The sequence below is a fragment of the Hippocampus zosterae genome, chromosome 15 (assembly GCF_025434085.1).
Source record: "Hippocampus zosterae strain Florida chromosome 15, ASM2543408v3, whole genome shotgun sequence".
Classification (NCBI taxonomy): Eukaryota; Metazoa; Chordata; class Actinopteri; order Syngnathiformes; family Syngnathidae; genus Hippocampus; species Hippocampus zosterae.
In genome coordinates, this window is record NC_067465.1 from 16,333,839 (window position 1) to 16,355,905 (window position 22,067).

The window sequence follows — 22,067 nt, forward strand, 5'->3', positions numbered from 1 at the left end:
CAAGTGGGGGTGGCAGCAAGAAACAAGCAAAGCCACCTCTGCTTGGCGTTCCTGATTTCATAACGGGCCCTGCAGGTGGCCTGATTGCCTGGGACCATAAAGTCACTTCCTTATTAGGCCGACAGGCAGAAAACAAGGTCAGACTGTATCAACACACAGGCCACCGCAAGCTTTCCTCACTGGGCTGCTTAGATTTTACTCATCTGGACCCAAGGGCTGCACAATATAGCAACACCGCAAAATTCAGACTCTGAGTATATTCAAGCTACATTATTAAATATCACTGTTCGTCATCTCTGTCAAGGCTGGATGTGTTGTAAATGCAGTACTTCTTGTAATGCATATTAGAAGAAGGTAGTTGGATCCATGGACTGTGGATCATATATCCTCAAATTTGGTAATATTCCATTAAAAGTCATGCTTTATCAGAGACTTCTCACCTTTTGAGAATGAAGCACACCCATCAATAAATAAAAATCAAGAAAAAAAACTGACATTACGAGAAAAAAGTGGGAATATTAGACAAAGCTATAATTTTTAAGAACTTGTAAGAACAATATTAGGGAAAATCTGATTTTGTTGAACTCTAACAAAAAACTGCCTTTTTAGAAGAAAATAGCATGAAGGAAAAAAAAAATCCCCCCAAAATGTAACATTAAATAAAATTCTTGTCATGTCATTTGGAAATCATAATCTTAACAGGAAGAAAAAAGAAAAACATCATTTAATAATTAAACTGAACCTGTTAAAAAAATCATGAATTATTTCCTGACCAAGGTATTTATGTATTTATTTATTACCTATTTATTCATCGAATGAAATTTTAATCTAATAGTTTTTTCTACTTAAGGTGATGTATATTATTTAATTTTTAATACAATGCATAGTAGTGTATTTGTATGTTTGTCTTGACGGTTTTTCTTTATTATTTCACTTTTTTTTTAACATCATAGACTTTCTCATTGCTCAAGTGTTTTAAAAATATAATAATGGAAAAAAAAAAACATTGTGAAATGGAATGCTAGTGTACCTTTTAAAAATGTGGCCAGCGCCGGTACATGTTGGAAGTGTGCAGGTTTGCTCAATTACGGCGAGTACAAGACAAGGACTTGTATTGTAGTTGAAGCACTTTGGTGTTTTCCACTAAACACATTTGACTCAAAAGTACCCGTCCACCCAGTACATGGGCGAGGCTTGTGCTGACGTCAAGGACAGTGCAACAGAGACAAATTACAAATTAGCCATTGCTTCACTTCCGGCCGCTGCGCTGCCTTCACATGGAGTTAAAGGCAACCGAGGCAAGGAGTGGCTCCGAGAACAGTGTGTGTGCATTGAGATTATTGACCCTGTGAGCAGCCAATATAATAAAGCGAACCATCTTTACTATGATTAATTGCAGAGTCACACAGGTGTGTCCTCAGGGATTTACGTTGGAAGTCAAGGCTGTGGGCCAATTACCGGTATTTGTTTCTCGAGGCAACAATATCTGGCAGTGTGTGTGTGCCTGTGTTCACAAAAATTGTATTAGGCTGCTTTGGATGAACAAGTAAGCGGAAGGAAAAAGACCCCTTGAAAAATATCCGTGTATCTTCAAAAAATTGGACTTTTTCTTGTTTTGCAAAAATAATGAAAAATGACTGAGGCAATTACGATATTTGGCTGACAAGATGTCCCAAGAAAAGACACAATGTCATAAAAAGTTGTCATACTATAAGAGGGGGGGAAAAACTTGACCTTAGAATGATTACGTTGTCAATTTCCAAAAAGGAAGCATTACCACAAAATTATTTTTTTTTTCAGAATATCATGGGAGTTTTCCAATGATAGTCAGTTTCTATTAGTTTTATTTTCGATGAATAAATTAGTATTAATGTGATTTTTTTGGGTGGTTGTTTTTAGAGATGAAGGTTAGGACCTTTATCTCTAAGACGTCATAATTCTAGAAGAATATGGCTGTAACATTATGAGGAAAATGTATTTTGGGGGAAAATGTAATTCTGAGGGGACAAGCTAACTTTTAAGAGAAGAAAATTACAATCATACCAAAAAGTAACTATGTGGTAAGTAACATTACAAATAAAATTTCTTTGTTTAAAAAAAAAAAGTTCCTATCTTATTAAATTAAGTTGTAATTGTATGAAACTGAATTTGCAATAATCACACACTGGAATAAATTATCCAAAAGCAAATGCATGTGAAAATCATTTTAAGAAAAAACAATTACGAGGAGTAAGTAATAAATTTACAGAAAAATATTTTCCAAAACAGTTATTTTCCAAGGAGGAAGTCATAATTTTACGAGAGTTAAGTAAATATGGCAAAATGTTTATCTGAATAGAGTAGTCACAGTTCTTTTGGGGAAATCAATTGCAGCGTAAAGCATGTGAAATGTTAAACTTAAAATGGAAAAATGCATACGAACAAACTCGTCGACTGGCTTCACGCAATCATATTTTGCCGTGTTAAAATGAACAAAATGCAAATGTGTGCATGAGAAGCATAACGGTCAACTGGCACACTGCAAACTTCCCCAATGTTTGCAAGAAGGCTAGTGCGCAGGCCTGCGTGCGAATTCTCGTGATCATGCAAGTAGTGTCAATTTATCTGATCTTCTTCCATCTGTCACCCAAAATGGATTCTAGTGGATATTGCAGCAAGCAAAACACAACTGTGATAACTGGGAGATTTACTGGAAACGCTGCAGCGGCCAGATAACTCAAAAGCTCATTTCTGCAACGGCTCAAGTGGGTCATAAATACAAGCTTCTGAATTACACTTTATGCAAAACTGTGCATTTTCAGACAAACCAATGAAAATCTACATATTCAAACCTCGGCTTTGGTGGGTTACAACCAACACGCAAGAAGCCGTCAAGAGCAATGATTTCGTTTGGACATCCAATCCACACTGAAATCCGAGCTCGTTTTATGAGCGGACCGCTTCCTCTTGTCCGCGAGCTGCAATTGAATTACGCTGCATCCAGAGGCCGCTCATTCAATTATGTGTAAACATATAGTGTACATAATCAAAGGAGGATGCTAACTGCCATTCTTGTTGATTTGCCTGTCAACAGCATTAGCGTTATGAAACCTGTGCCTCCAGTCTGACAGTAAATTGCCTCGTTGAATAATCACAATAATCACACAGTCTTCATCTTCTAAGATGTCCTGGTCTATGACAGTACATCAAAACATCATCTGTCTTTTGGGGCAGCTGTTGATTCATGGGTTCATGACTGCCCCCTACAGAACTGCAGTGGACCAATTCACTTGGAGATCAGCGAGGGCTTCTCAAAGGTATCAATATCCTACATGCTGGAAACGGGAAATACATTCTTCCTTTATGAGGGGAGCTGCCTCGGGCCCTGACAACAAACGTCTCTGAGTCTCGGAAAGGGAAGAAAAAGGTGGGAGGAGTGCAATAAAGACGGGAGGGAAAAAAAGAAACCCAAGCCTTCTTTGACATGTCAGGAAGTTGCTCTTTGCGCTTGATCCGCTCCAGGCGGCTACCCTGTGATGCTGGACCACATGGTAGTTGATTCTCGTCTCCGGGGAAAGAGGAGGATGGACGGAATTATGTACAACTCTGGGCAGGAAGTGATGGAAAGGGAGTGAGAGAAAAGATTTCCAAAGTAGAAAAGCAGGGTCATAGATGTCATCCTTCGATTGTTTGTTGCTATTCTATATGTAGCGCAGTCACCAAGGCTATCAAAAGACAATGCTGAAATACGAGCCACTTGCTTTTGCAACATCTAGGCGGGATTATTGCGGCTCTCTCTTCGCAGGCTGACATTGCAAGTGATACGGTAATTTAAAATCCCTTCGCCTATTAAAAAATAAAATTAATAAATAGATACTTTCAGAATCCTCCAGTTGTGTGACTGCATCGTACTTTTCAGTGGATAGTGTGCCAATCCTCCTGACTACTAGAGAAAAAAAATGTTGTCCAATCACATTTATTTTGAAATTCCTCAATCTATTTGAAGTAATTGGACTACTCCAAGAGAAATTTTTGAAATTCCACTACAGAGTACATTTTTAAACACTTGAATACTAGGCTCAAATACACTTAAAACAACTCAAACAACACTTTAACGTGTTCATAAGAGTCTTATAAATAAAATGCCAACAGCATTTCAAGACAAAATGTGTTTGATACAAAGTATTACTTTTCCTCTTCCCATAAAAAGTGCTTGCACTGACGGAAGCCATTTTCTTCTATTGAGAAGTCAAAGTAACAAAGCCCCACCCCTACAAATTTGGTATCATTGGAAAGCACTGAATGTCCTCTTTAGAGCACAAAAGGAGTTAATGCGATTGGATGCACTGTGCGGGAGATATTTAGATTCACAAATGTCCTCAACAGAGGACAAATTTGAACGACTGGTAGTCAGGACGATAACATTTTAGACTGTGTGCCACGTGCTTTTGTTCACCTGTTAAATGGATAAGAGAAGGCGCTCCTCTGAAGGTTGGGGGGGGGAAAGTTTAAACATTGTTAGTCAATATGGTGATTGGTGGTTGTGTGTGAAATGCTATGTTGGTTGATAGTTCAACAGTCGTAAACAAGTCAATACACTCACCGGGTACTTTCAAATTCCTGGCTCGCCATTATTCAAGCCTGCTCATTTTATGCTAAGTTGCTGTTGGAAGCTGGCTGTGTCATTTAGGTCTCGGTCGCACACACCGCAATGATATTGTTCCACATTTTACCATTTGAAAGGCGCGACCAGAAATGTTCAGCATCAGGCTGATAGGACTACAATTTTCCATTATTCTTAGACGTGGAAGCAGGAAGTAGTTCTAGGTCGGGTATAAGGAAAACTTGTACACCAGCTAGCGTTTGATGCGTGAAAGTACACAGTAGAAAATCTGAATAAAAGACGAGTAATTAAAAAGCAACATCCATTCACAAGGCCAGGCACTCCAGACCTTTATTGAGCCAGGGCACATATTTTAAGTCCGCAAAATCTCATGGCACACCACCAAACAAAAGTGTCACAAAAAGTGGACACAGATGTCAGTTATATACTTTCTACCATCGAAGAGAAAGATCATTTATTTGTTATGTTATCACGAGAAGTTGCTGGAATAGATGGATGAATAAATATACACTATTTGTTATAAAGAAATAATTTTCTGAACAATTAAGTGAAATGTAATTATTTCCCTCGACACACCTTCAGTGATCTCACGGGACAATAAAGTGCCCTGGCACACTCTTTGGGAATCACTGCACAAGGCGCACCGGATTACAAGGCGCTCCATCAATTTTTGAGGAAATTCATTTTAAGATGGTTTGAAAAATATTAAGCTGTCACACAAATGATAGTGAATCTGTTACTGAATCCTGAGAAGCTACCGTAACTCTCACTTCGAAGGCCACTCAAGCAACTTGCTGAAGAAGACTCTCCATCTGGTCTAAAATGCTGCTGCCTGACAAATTTAGAAATTATTACAAATGTACTTTTTTTTTCTCAATGGACCTTTGTTCTGCACAATAACTACGAAGCTGGGGAATATTCCTGGTTGTTCTCGTGGGGAATGAGGGAAGGAGGGAAAGGGGGGTGATCAGTCATGGTTCAACAGCAAGTGGGCTGAAGCTGTTGGTTGTGAAGTAAAACTTTAATTCTTTGGAATCTTTAGCTTTGGACAAAGGCTAACCTATGAACATGTCAGGGTCTTTCCCCTGAAGACTAACTATGGGTCATAAACAAGACCATTGAAGGCGTCTGTGAAGAACAGTCTGAGAAAAGCTCAAGGAGACCAAACAAGGATGATGCGTCTCAAAGTGTATGAGCCACTGCAGATGCTCTTGGCTGAGCTGATTTAATGTTTGGGGCTTTAACTCAGCTTGAGGAAGCTGGATTTCAAAGGCAACGCACAAGCATGTCCCATGCAGGACCCATGTCAAGAATGACTTGTAAAATACGCACAGTAATCCCTCACCAGAACAAGGTTCATCTGTCACAGCTTCGCTGGTTCACAGATTTTTTTTTGTGCATTTTTTTTCGTAGTGCATTGTGTTCTGCATCCTGATTGGCTAAGGAACTGGAGATTAATGTCAACATGACAAAACCCGGAAAGGTCGACCAAACATTCTGTACAGTATTTCTAAAACCTGTCGGTTGTTTGGAAGAAAATGATTATATTTTGGTTTTTCTTAAATCCTTGGCCAGGTTTAATCTTTACTGTGTGTATATTTTATATATATATATATATATAAAGTGTGTGCATATATATATATATATATATATATATATATAAATATATTACAGAGAGAGAGAGAGAGAGAGAGAGAGAGAGAGAGAGAGAGAGAGAGAGAGAGAGAGAGAGAGAGAGAGAGAGAGAGAGAGAGAGAGAGAGAGAGAGAGAGAGAGAGAGAGAGAGAGAGAGAGAGAGAGAGAGAGAGAGAGAGAGAGAGAGAGAGAGAGAGAGAGAGAGAGAGAGAGAGAGAGAGAGAGAGAAATAGAAATGACTCCTTGACGGATTTCACTCATCATAGGTTCTTTCTGGAACGTCACTGAGGGATTGCTGCAATACACGTAATACATAATACCCAAATCTTGCCTTCTCCAATTTCTAGCGTCAATGGCTGGCTGTTTGATGATGTTGTTCGGCATTTGTGGAGTTCCGCGGCCTTTAGATACAGTTTGCATTTGATTTTCAAATAGCAGATACAGTAATTTTATTTTTCATTTAAACTACAGTATTAATTTTCTCATCTATGACATGAATTATGCTAAATGCCATCAAGTTGAATTGGGGCCCCTCACTCTGGAGAACCTTTCCCTTCATTATTAAACGCATCAACAAAATCAAAAACTGTAAAACCAAGCCGACTGACAGCAGAGATGCCAAAATATTGACTGGAAGAGCAGTTCGCAGCCGAAGAGCCAGATATGTCCGACAGGAGTTCTCGCAACCACTCAATGTTCAGAAAAACAAGCAAGTGAGCGAGGGAGAAATGTTTTGTTTTCAATGATTAATTCCACAGTTATTGACTCACTGGATACTCTTTTGTTGGTTATCATTTGAGCTGCTGGGGTGAATTATAAACACACAATGTGTAACCAGGGATTCTCTACTTCAATGACAGTGGGGGACAAATCCACCTTATTGTGAGTGTGCCGGGCCCCCAAGTTCATTTACTTGTATGATGTATACACAGCTGGGCCCAACTCCTCAGTGTAGTATGTCAGTCAGATAAATCTCCCCCAAGTCCATTAACCCCAAAAACAATCTCACTCGTGTGCTATTAAAAACTCACACAATGCCCCCCCCACCCCAATTTAAAATTTCAATAATGCACCCAGCATTCTCTTTGTAAAACAGCCTGCTTCCTTCCCAACATCCAACACACATTCTCCCGGCCAAGAACCCCCCACCCTATCCACCGTTCCCTGTTAAAGCCATACGCCATACTCCTCTTCGTTCCCACAGGAAGCAAGAGAGGAAGGCCGGCAGATGGAGTGGGCGGCCAGCACGCTCCTGCTAACTCACTCCTCGACCCTCCCGCCTCCTCCCTAAAAAAAAAAAACTCCCTCAAACTGCCACAGAGGCATGAGCAGGGGAGGAAAAACAACAACCACGGGCAAAAGTGGGACGCGTATGTTTCACACAAGCGATTTCGCCAGCTGTGATTTGGGAATCCCCTGTTGGTTTGCTTTAAGCATTCCTGGTCTGAGGCCCAGGTTGGAGCACATCAACACAACAGGAGCGACAGATAACTCTTCAACTCCAGCTAACCAAAAAGCGATAATCAGCCTTTTCCACTTGAAGAGCTTTCTTATTTTTAGAAACAAGCGCTGACAGGCTCATTTGTGCCGACAGCTCAGCCGGTGCTTCGGCGACTCATCCTCGTCACAAGAGGCCCCATAAAAGGAATATTCCGCAAAAAGCCCCCGGGAAGGTTGGAGAGAGCGAGCTTTACTCAGCCCTTACTCACCATCTCGACCCCCACTTTACACAGCAGTGGCCCATTAAATTGAGTCGATACTTCTGCGAGAATGGCTCACAACACCCGAGGAACGACTATCTTTTCTTTCCTGTTCAAGACAGCTTTTGTTCACACCAAAACTGTGACCAATTTCATTTGCGCAAGCAAGCAAAGAAGAGAGTTTGCAGCAAGCGGCCTCCTCATGACACATCAAGCTGATATGTTTGTCATGCAGTGGCATGCCCCTGCCAAGACTCGGGGGGTGGGGTGGGGGTGCTCTCCGCTAAAATCAACTGTTTTATACCACGGCCGTGTGAAGAAGAGCAACGGAGGAGTAACAATCAGTACTGCGTGTTGGAAAAGTAAAACATTTATAGTCATCGCTGTTTCGTGTGGTGACAAGACATCTGACCTCTTCCGCTAGTTGTAGTCGGGACTCTGGCAGCAGCACGTTAGAATACCTGGCGATGTAGAAAAGCAACGCAAAGAGTTATTATGGAACAGGAAATGAGCTCTTGCAATAGTTCTGGTTAAACTCTGGTTAACCAAATCGATGGCTATTTTGATCATCAGAGAAACTTTATTTCATGTTTCTGCAAATGGAGGACGATCATTTCCACAAATAAAAACAGAGTTGGACTGGGTCGAGTCAATAAAAATATTTTGTGAGTACACGCCAAAAACTGCCTTGTGGAAAAAGAAAGCTCTTGTTGGTGACAGCAAGTCAAGTCAACAGTATTTATAGAGCACTTTCGATCAGCCATCGCTGCATACAAAGTGCTGTACATGGAGCGATTTAACATACACAATAAACAGTAAGACGAATCGGTAATAAAGGCGGTGGAAAGCACCAAGCAGTAAAATCAAGGACAAATCATGCTGAGTCGAACGCCAAAGAATACAAGTGAGTTTTGAGGAGGGCTTTAAAGATGGGCAGCGAGGAGGCTTGCCGAATGTTCAGTGGGAGGTCATTCCAGAGAGAGGGACCCGCAACAGAAAAGGCTCGATCCCCTCTGAGCCTCAGTTTAGCTCTTGGTACCTCTAACAAAGACTGGTCCACAGACCTGAGGCACCGGGCAGGTGTGTAGGGGCGGATGAGCTCAGAGAGGTAAGGTGGCGCGTTATTATTCAGAGATTTGAAAACAAATAGGAGGCGATCAAAAAGTTGCAAAAATGACCAAAAGCAATTCATCTTTTAAATGACAATGTGCCGTTCTACTGAATGTTTTTGGACAGAAAGGGACAAATTTCCATGGATTAGTATGCCAAAATCAACTAATGAATTAGAAAGGAAAAACAAAAAAAGAAGAGAGAATGAGAATTTTCCCATGTTATCATGGAAGAAGAGCTGTAGTTCCCCTCCTTAGTTAAAGTTAATGAGCAAGAAATACTGTAGCTCTAGAGTTGTAATAGGTTCTAAAATTATCATTTCACTGAATTTCTGCATTCAATTACGTTGATTCTTAACCACACACTGGTTAAAAAGAAAAAAGTAGGTATACCAGATTAAGAATGGATTAATTTCAATGGTAAACATTACCTGGAATTATGAACTTTTCAGGTTAAAAATAAAATCACTGAACCAATTTAACTGGTAACTCGAAGTTCCACAGTACTACTAGTACTACTACTACTAATAATAATAATATCGGTCCATAGTAAAGCAAAGTCCCGCCTTCCTGCCGTTGTTACTGTAGTGTCAGTAATCATGTAGTTTGCTAAAGAGTGTATGCTGGGAGTGCAGAAGTGGAGAATGTAACACAATTTAGACTGTAATTTTACATAAACAATTCAAAAAACATACAAAATATTATGCTGTGGTAACAAAACTTGCCCAACACACTGCAGGCAATGCATGCCTCGGCTTCTTTCATCCATTGTTTTGAGAGGTGGGGGTGTTAGCCTCGCCCGACGCCTCAAAACAATCACAGTTGACAAAGTCCCCCCCAAAACAAAACAGGATGACTGATGATGGCTGTTGTTTCAGTCAGACACACTGAGGGCCTTTTGCTCCACTGCTTCACATCAGTCATCACACATATCAGACAAGTTTCAACCTACGTCATGTTATAGTCACTGTCTTTTCCTTTAGTCGGCACTCGGCCAATAAATTCTATCACCATATTGTCGCTGCTGCAATTCTCAGCAGAGATTTAAAACCCTTTTTGAAACTTTACTAGATACTACAAGGTACTTTTTCAAGTACCGATACCTCATGAGCTGGAGTTCTAAGCGGGCAGAGACTAAAACATGCTGGCATTAGCGTACCCTACTGCTGTAAATTACCGTAGCCCAGTGGTTCTCAATTATTTTCGGTCGTGCCCCCCCAAGGAAGAGGAAAACATCTCGCGCCCCCCCCCCTCGTCCCCGCACGGCTATAAATAGTATCATTTGTCTATAAAATTGTTATAAGTACACCTTTGCATAATCCTTATTAACGTATAACAGAATAAAAAAAGTAAGAAATATGTAGCAACTTTATGGACCAACTTACAATAAAGAATAGCTTTAGTAACTGGAACAGAAAAGATTTAAAGTGCATCTGAAATTCAAATATAACATTAAATCCTTAATTTAACAATAAATATTTTTGACTGACCATGTCAAACCATATGATACGGAATTTTGAAGATTCTTCTGTGGTCGACAGCACGCTCATGCTTACATGGGCGCCGCCCAGTGGTCATCTGATGACTACCTAAGCCTTATATAAATTGCAAATAAACAGATGACTTTTTACTGTGTCGAACACCGGAAAAAAAAGAATTCATTCTTACTTCTTTTCAATAAAAAGAGTTGGTACTTGGGCCAAGCAAGAACCTATGAGATTTCTGTGCCGATCAAGGCGTCTATTAGATTTTTTCGATGCTGCAGGCCACTTGTATTGGGGCTCAGTGGTTCAGTGACCAACCAGGTAGTTTGGTCAAATAGAAAGCATGCCATGCGTGGCATTGTGTTTCAGTTAACGCAGCGACATTCTCAACGGCAACAGTTTCGGTCAGGAATGTTTTGACTAGGTCTGTACTCAACTGAGTGCAATTCTAGTTGCTGTCATCTGCTGATAAAAACACCCATGCAGTTCGAACAAATCATGCAGAAATCGATCTAAGAATAAATTAACTCTAGTTTAGTGGGTTGTTTGCAGGTCCATTGACCCAATAACCCTTATTTTATTTTTTATTTTTTAATCTTGTGAAAATTGCCTGGCCACCCGTTTACTGAGATTTAGCTGGACACCTCACAAGGAGAATATATTTTTTTAAACCAGCCAATCAACTCAGTGGTGGATTGTTGATGGAGTGGAAACACTCCGGGTCAAGAGGACTAATCCCTCCCGCCTGGCACCGCTCCAGCTATGCACTCGAGGGTATTTGCACCATCTGGAACAGTCTTTCCCTTACCACAAAGCGTTCAGCGTAAAGTGGTTTATTGTGGACATTAAAGTCAGAGTAGCAACATTGCTCATTCTCCAGAGTGGTTTTTTTTTGTTTTTTAAGAGTCAAGCAGTTGTAAGACAAAGTCAGACCATGTGCATATTATGTCATGCGAAAGTTAGCGTAACCTATTTTTATGGAACGAAACACCGCAAGGACCCCCCCCCCCCCCCCCCGCAGGCCTTCGGATATAATCATGAAATCTTGAGGTAATGGAGAGGTTGCACCACAAGGAAATTAACTGAGTGCAACGAAGCACTGGTGTTTAAGTCTACAAGACAAATAAGAAAGCTACAACTTGGAGACATTGCAACACAATATGTTTTAGCACGATGGGAGTTGATGGATCTCTCCAAATATGAAGTGACATTTTCCATCAGCTCATCTTTAAATAGCAGGAATAAAAAAAATGATGAAACACCGAGCTCATAATGTGCCGGAACCACTGCGAGAGAGGGGATGACATCTTGTTTTCTTCCCCCGCAACACCCAGTCAAATTATACTGCCGGCACCCCCTATCATTGCAATTCACTGCTCAAGAAATAACACTTTACAAGTGCATGACAAGATAATTTGCTGGTGTATTTTTGTATCATGTCGGAAACAAAGCTTTAGGCGTGAGCCAAACTATCTAATTTTCCAAAGCCCTTCCAAGAACACAGGGGGGCTATTGTCTTGCTGTGGTGGGTAACTTGCTTTTTAGTATCAACTAACCACCACTGATAAGCTGATTTTTATTGCTGACCACATGCCACATTTCATCATAAACTTTATGCCCCCTCCCCCCTTTACCACCGGCTTATCAAAGTGACAATGAGCTCAGTACCTTCGGGTCTCCTACACAACCTGCTGCAAGGATTATACGGATGCTTATTGCCTCGGCTAGAATGGGAGGGATGGCATTCACAGACATCAAACCTCAATTCAACAAAAACCCTGATTTCACTCGCCACTACGACAAAGAGTATGATGTGATCATGTGAACAAATCTTTCAGCACCTGGTTGCATCGTTCCGTACACAAGAACTGGATTCATGTGACGGGCCAGAGTGATCGCATTCCCATCTAAAGCACCTGCTCACGCATGCTAACACGACAAAGTACGGTGAAGCCGGGATGGTGGTCAACCAAGCTGTTTGTTTTCCTGTTGGAATGAATGGAAAGAATCTCTTCTAAGATCAAGCCTTTGTAACAGGACAAGTGAAAAGGATTAAAGTATTTACTGCCATTCAAACGTCAAGAAACAAGTTTACCACAGTTGAAAGTAAGTAAGACGTTGAAACTAGAAAACACTGGGTTTAACATTGTTCAAGGTTATGTCACTGAACCAGTGTGAAACATCTCAACTCTTATCAAATGTGTACCGTGATGCTAGAATGTATCGAAACCTTTTGGGGCTATGGAGTTAAGTGTCAGCAACAAGCCAAAGAAAAAGCAAACCCATCTGCAGAGCCAATCATTTCTCGCTGAATCGGCATCTGATAAGGTACGCTTCAGAGGATCCATGGCGTATAATACCATCGTCGTAGTTTAAAATGACTCTAGTGACCATTCGCAGCTTTCATGCGCGACCGTTGGAAGAAGCCCTAAAAAAAAAAGCACAAAAAGGCCTTTGACAGCCCTTTGACGGCATGAAAGCCGTCAACTAAACTGGGATGCCTTTCTCCTCTGTATGTATTGACGGCGGGTTGTAAAGTCATGTCTACATGGCAAGTTAAGGTCATGCACAAGACAGATAAGTCTGTGTCAAAAAGGAAACAAAGTCCTGAATAAACCTTTTGTGTCCGTCTCAAGGTGGGGGTTGCTCTCTGCAGGGACGCCTTTCGGCTGCGCATTGGAGGACATTTTTGCTCTTTCTCACAAGTCCAGTTTGGATGCCAAGCCAAACAAGAAAAGTGTAAGTCGAGAACCAACGCTTTGACTGCATCTTGTCAATGCCAGTCCTTGTCCAAGGAAGCGACAGGAGGTGGAGGCAACGAGAAACAGGAGCACAGTGAATTAATGAATTCGACATAACTGTCAATGTAATTAACCCAATTGGGAGCTCTATAAATGCACATACCTAAATGAGACATAAGATGCAATTTCCTCACAATTTAAAACATTCCACAGGTCTGTGACATTATTGTAGCAGGCTGTACACCTTCATGCAACTCCCACTTTTGGTGGGGTTATTATGCAAATTTGCCATGCTGTTACCATAGTAACATCTTTGAAGTGGGCATATAGGAAAAAGTGTACGTCTTTTGTCTTTATTTCACCCTTGGTGGTTGGGCAGGCACTCCAGAGTCCCATCAAGTTGTATCAAAAACAATTACAAAGTACATTTTCCATTAAAAAAATAAATAGAAAAAATCCCTTCTAATCTATCGCACATCAGAAACTATGCAGCCACCTATTCACCAGCAGTGAAAACAAGAAAATCTTGAGTGATATCTCAACACACCCTTGTAATGTACCGTGTAATGCACTAAGAAAACAAGTGGTGGTGGGAAGTGGAGGATGGGAGGGGGTTGTTGTCGGGGGGATAGTACAGGTTTTCAAAGGCAGTCTAGCGAATAAACCAAGACATGCCCGATCAGGCACAGCATCATGAAGGATTTGAAATGGACGGCACTTCGATGTTGACACATCCTGAAGCTTACAGGACAGTGTAAAAATGTGGCTTCAAGCGAGATAGTGAAGCCAAGATGGTCGAAACGCCCTGGGGATGAAGAACCAAGACCTACATTTCATCCAACCAAAGAATTCAGAATTCAGGCATTCAGGCAATTCAGGCATTCAAGAATTCAAAATTCAGGACTCACACACAATGTGTGAGTCCGAGCGTTCCGTTTCCAAAATTAAGGGCCACACAAGAAGAAGGGTGGTGTTGCGGAGATCAGGTGCTTGAAAAAGCTGCTGAGTTGTTTGCTCTGCCATTGTTGTCCTCACCGTGGGAGATCCCTCCCCAGGACCGGCAGTAGTAAAGAGATACGATTGCAGATTGCCCTGACGAGGAAGCAGTCGCCCAAGCAGTGGAGCACGCAAATAACCATGGTGGACTTCAGTTGAACACCTTGAGGCTTTCATTTCTTGAAGCATCGAGGTTACATTTGATAATGAGCGAGGGGTGTGGACGGTGGGGGGCAACCTGGCAAATTGACGTGGTTTGAGTTAGTATCATAGCATCACAGGCAAGATAGAAAAGAAAGAAGTGAATACGACTCAATTCTAGCCAAGCCTAAAGATGCATTGTGAGAGGAAAACATCAGAGGCCTTATTCTGCTTTTTTTGCCCTTCTTTTTTTAGTGCCACGCTACACCTGATGAGAGTCGAAGATAACCAGCTTTTTTTCCCCCACTTTGAAACTCTTGCTTTCCACTAGGACCGATGCTGTGAATCATGGAAAGGCCATAAAATGAAGCGGGTGATTTTCTGCCTACCCCGTACAAACAAAAGACGCCAACCTGTTCAATGAGTAACCACAAATTATTGCATGTATACACCAATTAATGAATGAGTGTCTGTGTTTTTGTGATGTGTTTGCACCGCACGGCTCAACTGAAACAGAGTGCAAGTGCTTTATCTATGCAAACAACACATTGCTATCTACAAACTAGATTTCTGTCCCAAAAATAGCCCGAAGTGGCCCAATTGATCAAGCCATTTAAACCTTTTCTGAAAACAGGATGGCTCACTTTTGCCATCAGAATAAAAAAATACAGTGCAGGTGAAAAGTCTACACGCCCAAATTGTTGTCATATCAAGTTAGGATAAAGGTACAAATAATTTCCAAGGCAATACAATAAATCCATCGTGGAACAGAGTGATGATACTCATCATCAAGTGGTGAAAATATTCCACAAGATTGACATTACTCAGACACAGACACAACACAATACTGAGATGGCAGCATGATGCTTTGGGGCTGTTTTTCCTTCAAGTTAAGAAAAAAAAAACAGTCAGTGTCAGCTAAACTGAATCAGGGAAAAATGATCAGAAAAGGCCTACTCGAGCATATGAGCTTAATTTGGGGTTCATCGGAAGCACTTTAAATGGTGGCAGGTGTGTGCTGAAATGAAATGAGATGAAAAAAGTCACTTTTTTTCTTTCCTTTCAATGACAACCAGTAAATGGCTGCAGTAGACGGGTTTCAGATAGCACCCAGAGCTGCTAAGGACAGAGCTGCTATTGTCCCAGAGTGACACCAGAATCATTCAACTTGCAACTCCCCAAAACGCAAAAGCACATTTTCGACGTCTGCAGCATAATGGGCGTCTGGCAAGTTCATCAGGACAGGCGCCAGCTTCTCCGATGACACGGGATCACTTTTAGTACACTGCGCGCATCCATCTTTTCCCGCAGAGAGTACTTTAATGATCAGCAAAGGCCCGGTTTTTCATCCTGGAGAGATTTGTGAGTGACGAGGAATAGCTATTGGGGGGGCGTCTCCCAAGTGTGCTGGCTACAGGGTGAACTTTTGTCATGAAAAACGTCTGTTCAATTTCCAGAGGGACGATGCCGAACCTGCCCATTTCATCTTCTATTTTCAAATGATCATCGAGCTTCGCCGCAATGTTGCGCGCAGACGCGAGGATTGAAACAAAAAATGTCTCCAGCCCGTCAACTCTAGTCTATCGTAGTTGCGCTGTGAAAAACGCATCCAGGTATGTCCATTTTAAAACGTTTACATTCATGGGGTGTCTGCGTTTTGGACGTCCCATGAATGAATGTGAAAAAGCAAACCAAAAAAAAGGGACAAAAACTGACATTTGTGTTTCTCACAGGGCAGCGATGCTATGGACTTTGGGAGCAATTGGACAAAATCTGTCGGACGAGTTTGCGTTTCCTGGAACAACGTAAAATGACGCAAAAAAGTTTGCCCCAACCAAAACCACTGACTTCCTGGAGAATGCGAACGCTTATGCGCAACTAAAACGACCGACTTTCTGGAGAACGCGAACGCTTCTGCCCAACTTTGGAAACAAAGAGCATTAAACAGTGCATCATCCAGAACGCTGTTGCTCGCGTCTTAAACAGGACTACGAGATCTGAGCACATCACAACAGTTTTAAGATCTCCACATTGGTTTTCAGTCAGTCACAGAATATATTTTCAAAACCTACTGATCGTTCACAAAAATGGGTTGAGCCCAGAACATATCCCGGAGAATACAACCCTAAAAGAGCTCTCAGATCCAACAACTCGGGGTCCAGACTAAACGCATTGAGGCAGCATTTAGCGGATAATGCTGCAAAAAATATATATACAGTATTTATATACACTGTATATATACAGTATTATAAAGAAAAAAAGGAAATAAACTGCCATTTTAACCACACGCAGACACTTTCAAATCGAAATTTAGTTCTTCATGCCCCTAAGCATTAAATCTGCACGGTACCTTTTAACTCATCTAAACTGTTGCTTGCTTTTTTTTAAAAATCAATTTGTTAGTAATGTTCTATTTGTCTTTCTGTTATGCTCTTGTTTTCTGTAAAGCACTTTGAGTTGTCTTGTGCCGGAGGTGTGCTATAAATATTAACTTGCCTTGCCTTCTGTTTTCCCGTCAGGAAAAAAAAGGTGGGAACTGTAACCATCTTGTAGTAGTAGATGCTATTGCTTAAGATATTAACTGCTGAATCCATTTAAACTCTGTCGCTAAACAAAATAGAAGTACCGTCTGAAACACAAAACAGTCTGAGCGAAAAGATTGTGAAGTTATTCTGCAAGGGAGTTGCCTGCTCGGCGTTTGACACGAGATCCTTGTCCAGTATTCAAGATGGTTCATACATTGCGCATGGACAACGATTAGCATTTTCATAGATTGTCACACATCAGCGAACGGAGTTAACAGATTTGTTTTTATGCAATCTCTAATTTCTTACCTTTTTTGTTTTGAATGCAAGCTTTACTTGACGCAAATTGTAATTCTGATACACTTATTCCAAACTGTCTCAAAATCAAGGTGCGCCCCCCCCCCCCCCCCCCGCCGATGAGACAACTCCTTCCCATCTGCAACTGAGAAAAGAAATGCCGCGCCAGCATTTGTATTTGCAAAAACAGGAGAATCCCCAATAACAATGAAAAACAGTGAAACAGTGAAATGAGCTTGTTACCATGTGCTAAAGATGACCTGGGAATCACGCCTTTTGGGATTAAGGATTTTGCCATTAACACGCAAACAGATTATATTCATTTTTGACAGATTATCCCACATACCACTCAGTCAAACTCTGAGCAGGTTCACCTCATGGCTGCACTTCGGAGAGACCATAATAAAAAAGACGTTTTTTTTAATCACGGTGACCGCCTAGCCTGGCCCGTCATTTGGGGAAATGACCGCCGCAGTTACGACTCGCGGTGAGGCTGCGGGTCGCCAACAGTTTTAGCACAAATGATGCTGTTCCATATAAATTCATTCATGAGAAGAGGCTAATGGGCTTCAAAAGCATGGCTCTCCAGTTCGACCACACCAAAGTTAAGCACGATTTTGTGCAGCATGTTGTGGAGAGAAAAAAAAAGGCTTTTTTCATACTGTTTCCACAAAGTCTTGATTCCATTTCAGCAAGTGCTATGGCTCACACGGAGACATGAAACAATTAATGGCCGCTTTGACTCGGGCTGAGAGCAAAAGAAGAGTTTTTGCACTCCAAACTCATGCAAGCGAGCCTTTCTTGACCATGCTTGGGAAGAAGAAAAAGGCCTTTCCCCAAACGGTCCCCACAAAGTCTTGCTTCTAGTTCAGCAGAAGGTGCAATTGAGATGCCCAAAACGTTTGAGTCCAACATCTGACGTCTTTGGGGGAAACCTTGACAAAGCACATTAACACATGCGTTCAGCGCTAGCAGGAACTGGCATCTCTTGACAAATGGAAATTAGTCTCGATTGTGCTTCTCTGTTCTCAAACAGTGCTGCCCATTTTTTTTGTTTCGAAGTGCGGCTATATTTAGGAGCGCTGTCCTTCTTGGCTACCGAGCATGTTGTATTTGTGCAGCACGTTGTGCACATCGGAGGAAAGAACAAGCACTGAATGATTCATACTAATAGGAAGTACGGGAACACTCATGGTCACTTTCTCTTCTGACATCTGGCCTTTCCAAGCCTCTGAGTCACCCAATGAAGATAAATCTCTACTTGGAAAAAAAGACGTTATATTATTCCAACTAGTGACTGTAATGATTCTCAGAAATTGATTTTTTTTTTGGTTAACACTCAAAGGTTATTTTTTTATAGTCACAGGACAACAAAAGGAACATCGGAAATCACAGTGCCACCAAAAATCGACATCATGGCATTTTCAAAATATTTCCACCGCATTTAATGTTTTTTGTTGCTGTGTTTTGTTTTTCTAGAATATTTCCTACTGGTTGAGAGAGGAATCACTGCAGCAGACCAACTTGGAGTGGCGTATTTTACAATCGCGAGGAGTGGAACTTGTGCGTAGTGAAAAGACAATTTGCATTATTATGGGCTTGGAGGGTAAATTCACAAGTGAAGAGCAAACAAAGGCAACTTCCATATCATATAATAGGCTGTACACGTATATCCTTGTCAATTGCATTTGTGAAAGCCGTGGTCCATGACACACTTATTCAAGTCAATGTAAAATGACAATTTGCATAGCTTTCAGGTCTATATACACATGCAAACAAATAAAATGAAGTAACTTGCAATACTTGTTACTTTCTTCAAAGGTATAGCACTGAAAGAAGTCACCCAAGCTGGTAAAAGCACTTTCTGCTTGGCTATGTCACCCCTGCAATCCACCGTCTTGATCAACTACTTTTTTTTTCTTTTCCTTAAGCAGAACCATGTTTTCTGCCAGGTGGGTTGGGAAAACATTTGCAATCTTGATACAACGTTGGCTTTTTTCTGTTGTAGGAAGTTTCTAGCAAACGCGTCCTGAAGTGATAGTTGGCTCCAATTTTATATTGCTTTCCAGTTGTAAGGCCAACGTGCTGAGCTTAGCTTCATATGTTTGTGATATTCTATGCTCGCTGCTAAGGATGTGGTGCAAACAGCTTGTGTTGCTGACTCAGGCAATAATTTAAGCCCGGCAACACATGCGTAAAATTATTATTTGATTGGCTGAGGTTTTATGAAGGCCCAAACAATCCTCCAAACAACAGTGCCATTCTTCTTCTTGGCACAAGTTCTTCTGTGTCATTATGGTCTATTCATCCTGCAGTTTTCAATCATTTCAAATCTTTCAGCGTCTTTTCTATCCACCTTCACCAACACATGGGAACACCAGAGCGCCACTGGGACATCATCATCAGAATCAGAATCAGAATCATCTTTATTGGCCAAGTATGTAGAACACACAAGGAATTTGTCTCCGGTATAACACGCTGCACTAGTATCATCGTAAACAACATCATTGCGATAGGGGCCCGTGCAATGCAATGTGCATTTCGCAAAGGCAGGGAATGAGTTTCATAAGGAAAAGGGTTTGGTTTTTTTTTAATCGAGTCAGATGCAAACTTTTAAATGTGGATCGCCATACAATCGGTGAACAGTATCTATAGGCATTACAATTATTTAGCTATGATTACACTGAGCTTGCTTATTTTGCAAAAAGGAAAACTGTATTTCTTGAGATAAGAAAAATATTGTTTCTTTCGGTACACATTATATATTGCAATAATATTGCTATAGTAATTTTCAAAACCCATCTCATGTTTTTTTTCCAACATCATGCAGCCTGATGTGGAGCACAATCACCAACATCAGGTGAATTCTTCATAAATGTTTTTGTCTTGTAGGTTAGACTTACACTAAAATCATGGCAAATGCACCTTGAATGCATATGAAAGAGGTCTGAACTTATTACTTTGACTTTTAAGCATTCAATACAAACAATGCACAGAATTCTACCAAACAAGTGTGACGACAAGATAAATCAGACGACAGCAATAATGCAAACAGATCTGTGGATTTATCACTTCAAAATTTTCATGTTTTGGAAAATAATCATGGAAACATTTGTTCTAAAGCCCTGAACGAATTGAGTCACTATATAAATAAATGGCTACAATGTACTGTACATACATAAAAGAATAAAGCCTACCAATAAAATGAAGCCGGGTTTTTTTCCCAAATTGGAGCCTTTGCAGCATGAAAATGACATTTGACTACATTGTAATGTTGATTTGAATTGGATTAATTGTTCAGTCCCACTGCAAATGGAGACTTTGTTCTTTATTTTTTTTACATCTACTGCATTGAACCTTATCATATTGCATAGGTAAGAGCATAAGTGAAAAATGAAATGCTGGATTGTCATGTGTCAAAAGGTAGTGCAAAAGGTGCACTGATTGTATGCGTCAGAACAGATTCCGAAGATACCCAAAGTAAAACAAGACACAATTGCACAATGCTCCCTTGCCTTTAGAATGGGACAAAAATGCATTAGGTCCAAATCGGGCCAGATGTTTAACCGACGTCGGCTGCCAGGAGGGACGCTCATTCAAGCTTTACCGGAACCGAGCCTCAACTTCAGCTGCGAGGCTGAGCGGTGAGAAACTTTTCCCCACCGCCACGAACGTGGACTTTCTCAGGCTGCGGTTTCCCAGCCAGCCCCCCTCCCCCCTTCGTTCCCCGCAGACATACCTTTCTTTTCGGCCACAAGAGAGGAGGAGCACAGCAGCGACGTGACGGTGAGCCACTCCAGAAGGCGGCGAGTCATCTTCCTTTCGACGCTGCGACCTCGAAGGTGCCAAGCCATGTTCCGAACACAATCGACGCTCGAAGTAGGTCCACCGTGCCCCACGTCCAATGCAGACGTGCTGCTTGCTTTTCTTTCTCCTTTTTTCTTTTTTTTCCGCGGCAAGAGACTGTCCGGCAACTTTGACAGCTCCTCCTTCTGAAACACCCTCCAAGTACTTCGGCCGCCGGAGGAGGACGATTCGCAATTACGTCACAAGAGGCAGGGTCACGCAAGCCGCAGGTACGCGCGCGCTCACGCGCTGCCTCTCTCCCGCCTCTCCGTCCCTCCGCTTCTCACTGGATTCTGCATTCGGTACACACACCCGGGATTCTCACTTTTGACACCTCGGATATATATTTATATAATAGTTTGGGATTTTATTCCTTCTAGTCCGGTTTTATTTCGTTTTGGCATTTTTTAAAATTCACTTCGTTTTAATGAGTTTTTCGAGCAGGTTTGTTCGTTTTTATTAGTTTCCCCTTTTTTCGACAATGCTTCGTTAAAGTTATAGTTCTTTTAAAAATAGTTTTTCAGCATTTGTTGGGTGAAAGTTAAAGTATATGTCATAAATTATTGCGTAATAAACCAAACTAGAATTCTCAAACGACTGTTTGGCCTTCCTTCTTCTGTACAGACATACACCAACACCGAAATAAATCAATTGAAAATGAATCCCGAAGGCTCATGTAAGATAGTACTGGAATTGATAAAGACGAAAAGGAAGGACATTTTCACTATAGTTGTAGTTAGTTTTCGTTACTTTTAGAAATGTAAGATGTAGTTTCAGTTAATATTCGTTTTGGTAAAAGCACATTCGTTTTTATTTTTTTCATGAATAAAAATATTTTGCAATTTTAATTGTAGTCACTTTAAATTTCATTAGAATTAGTTAAGAATACCCTTGGCTCTCACATGGAGATTTTTTTCCCAAGACCTCCTTATTATCCAACGCACAAATTCGACAAAACTGTGAGTCAATGCAGTGTAAAAATGTGTGTCT

General features: G+C 41.1%; 1 protein-coding gene across 2 annotated transcripts in view; it reads right to left on the bottom strand.

Annotated features, from left to right (window-relative positions):
- egfra (epidermal growth factor receptor a (erythroblastic leukemia viral (v-erb-b) oncogene homolog, avian)) overlaps nt 1-21,333 on the bottom strand; it is a 51,372-nt gene extending 30,039 nt beyond the window's left edge. Inside the window, exon 1 of one of the 2 annotated variants that reach the window (XM_052088401.1) lies at nt 20,971-21,333. In XM_052088401.1, the coding sequence (XP_051944361.1) occupies nt 20,971-21,085 (115 nt within the window). In that variant the 5' untranslated portion in view covers nt 21,086-21,333. Of the gene's footprint in view, nt 1-7,947; nt 8,098-20,970 lie in introns of those variants that run through there. The other variant, XM_052088402.1, reaches the window with a different exon arrangement.
- Nucleotides 21,334-22,067: the final 734 nt, after the last annotated feature.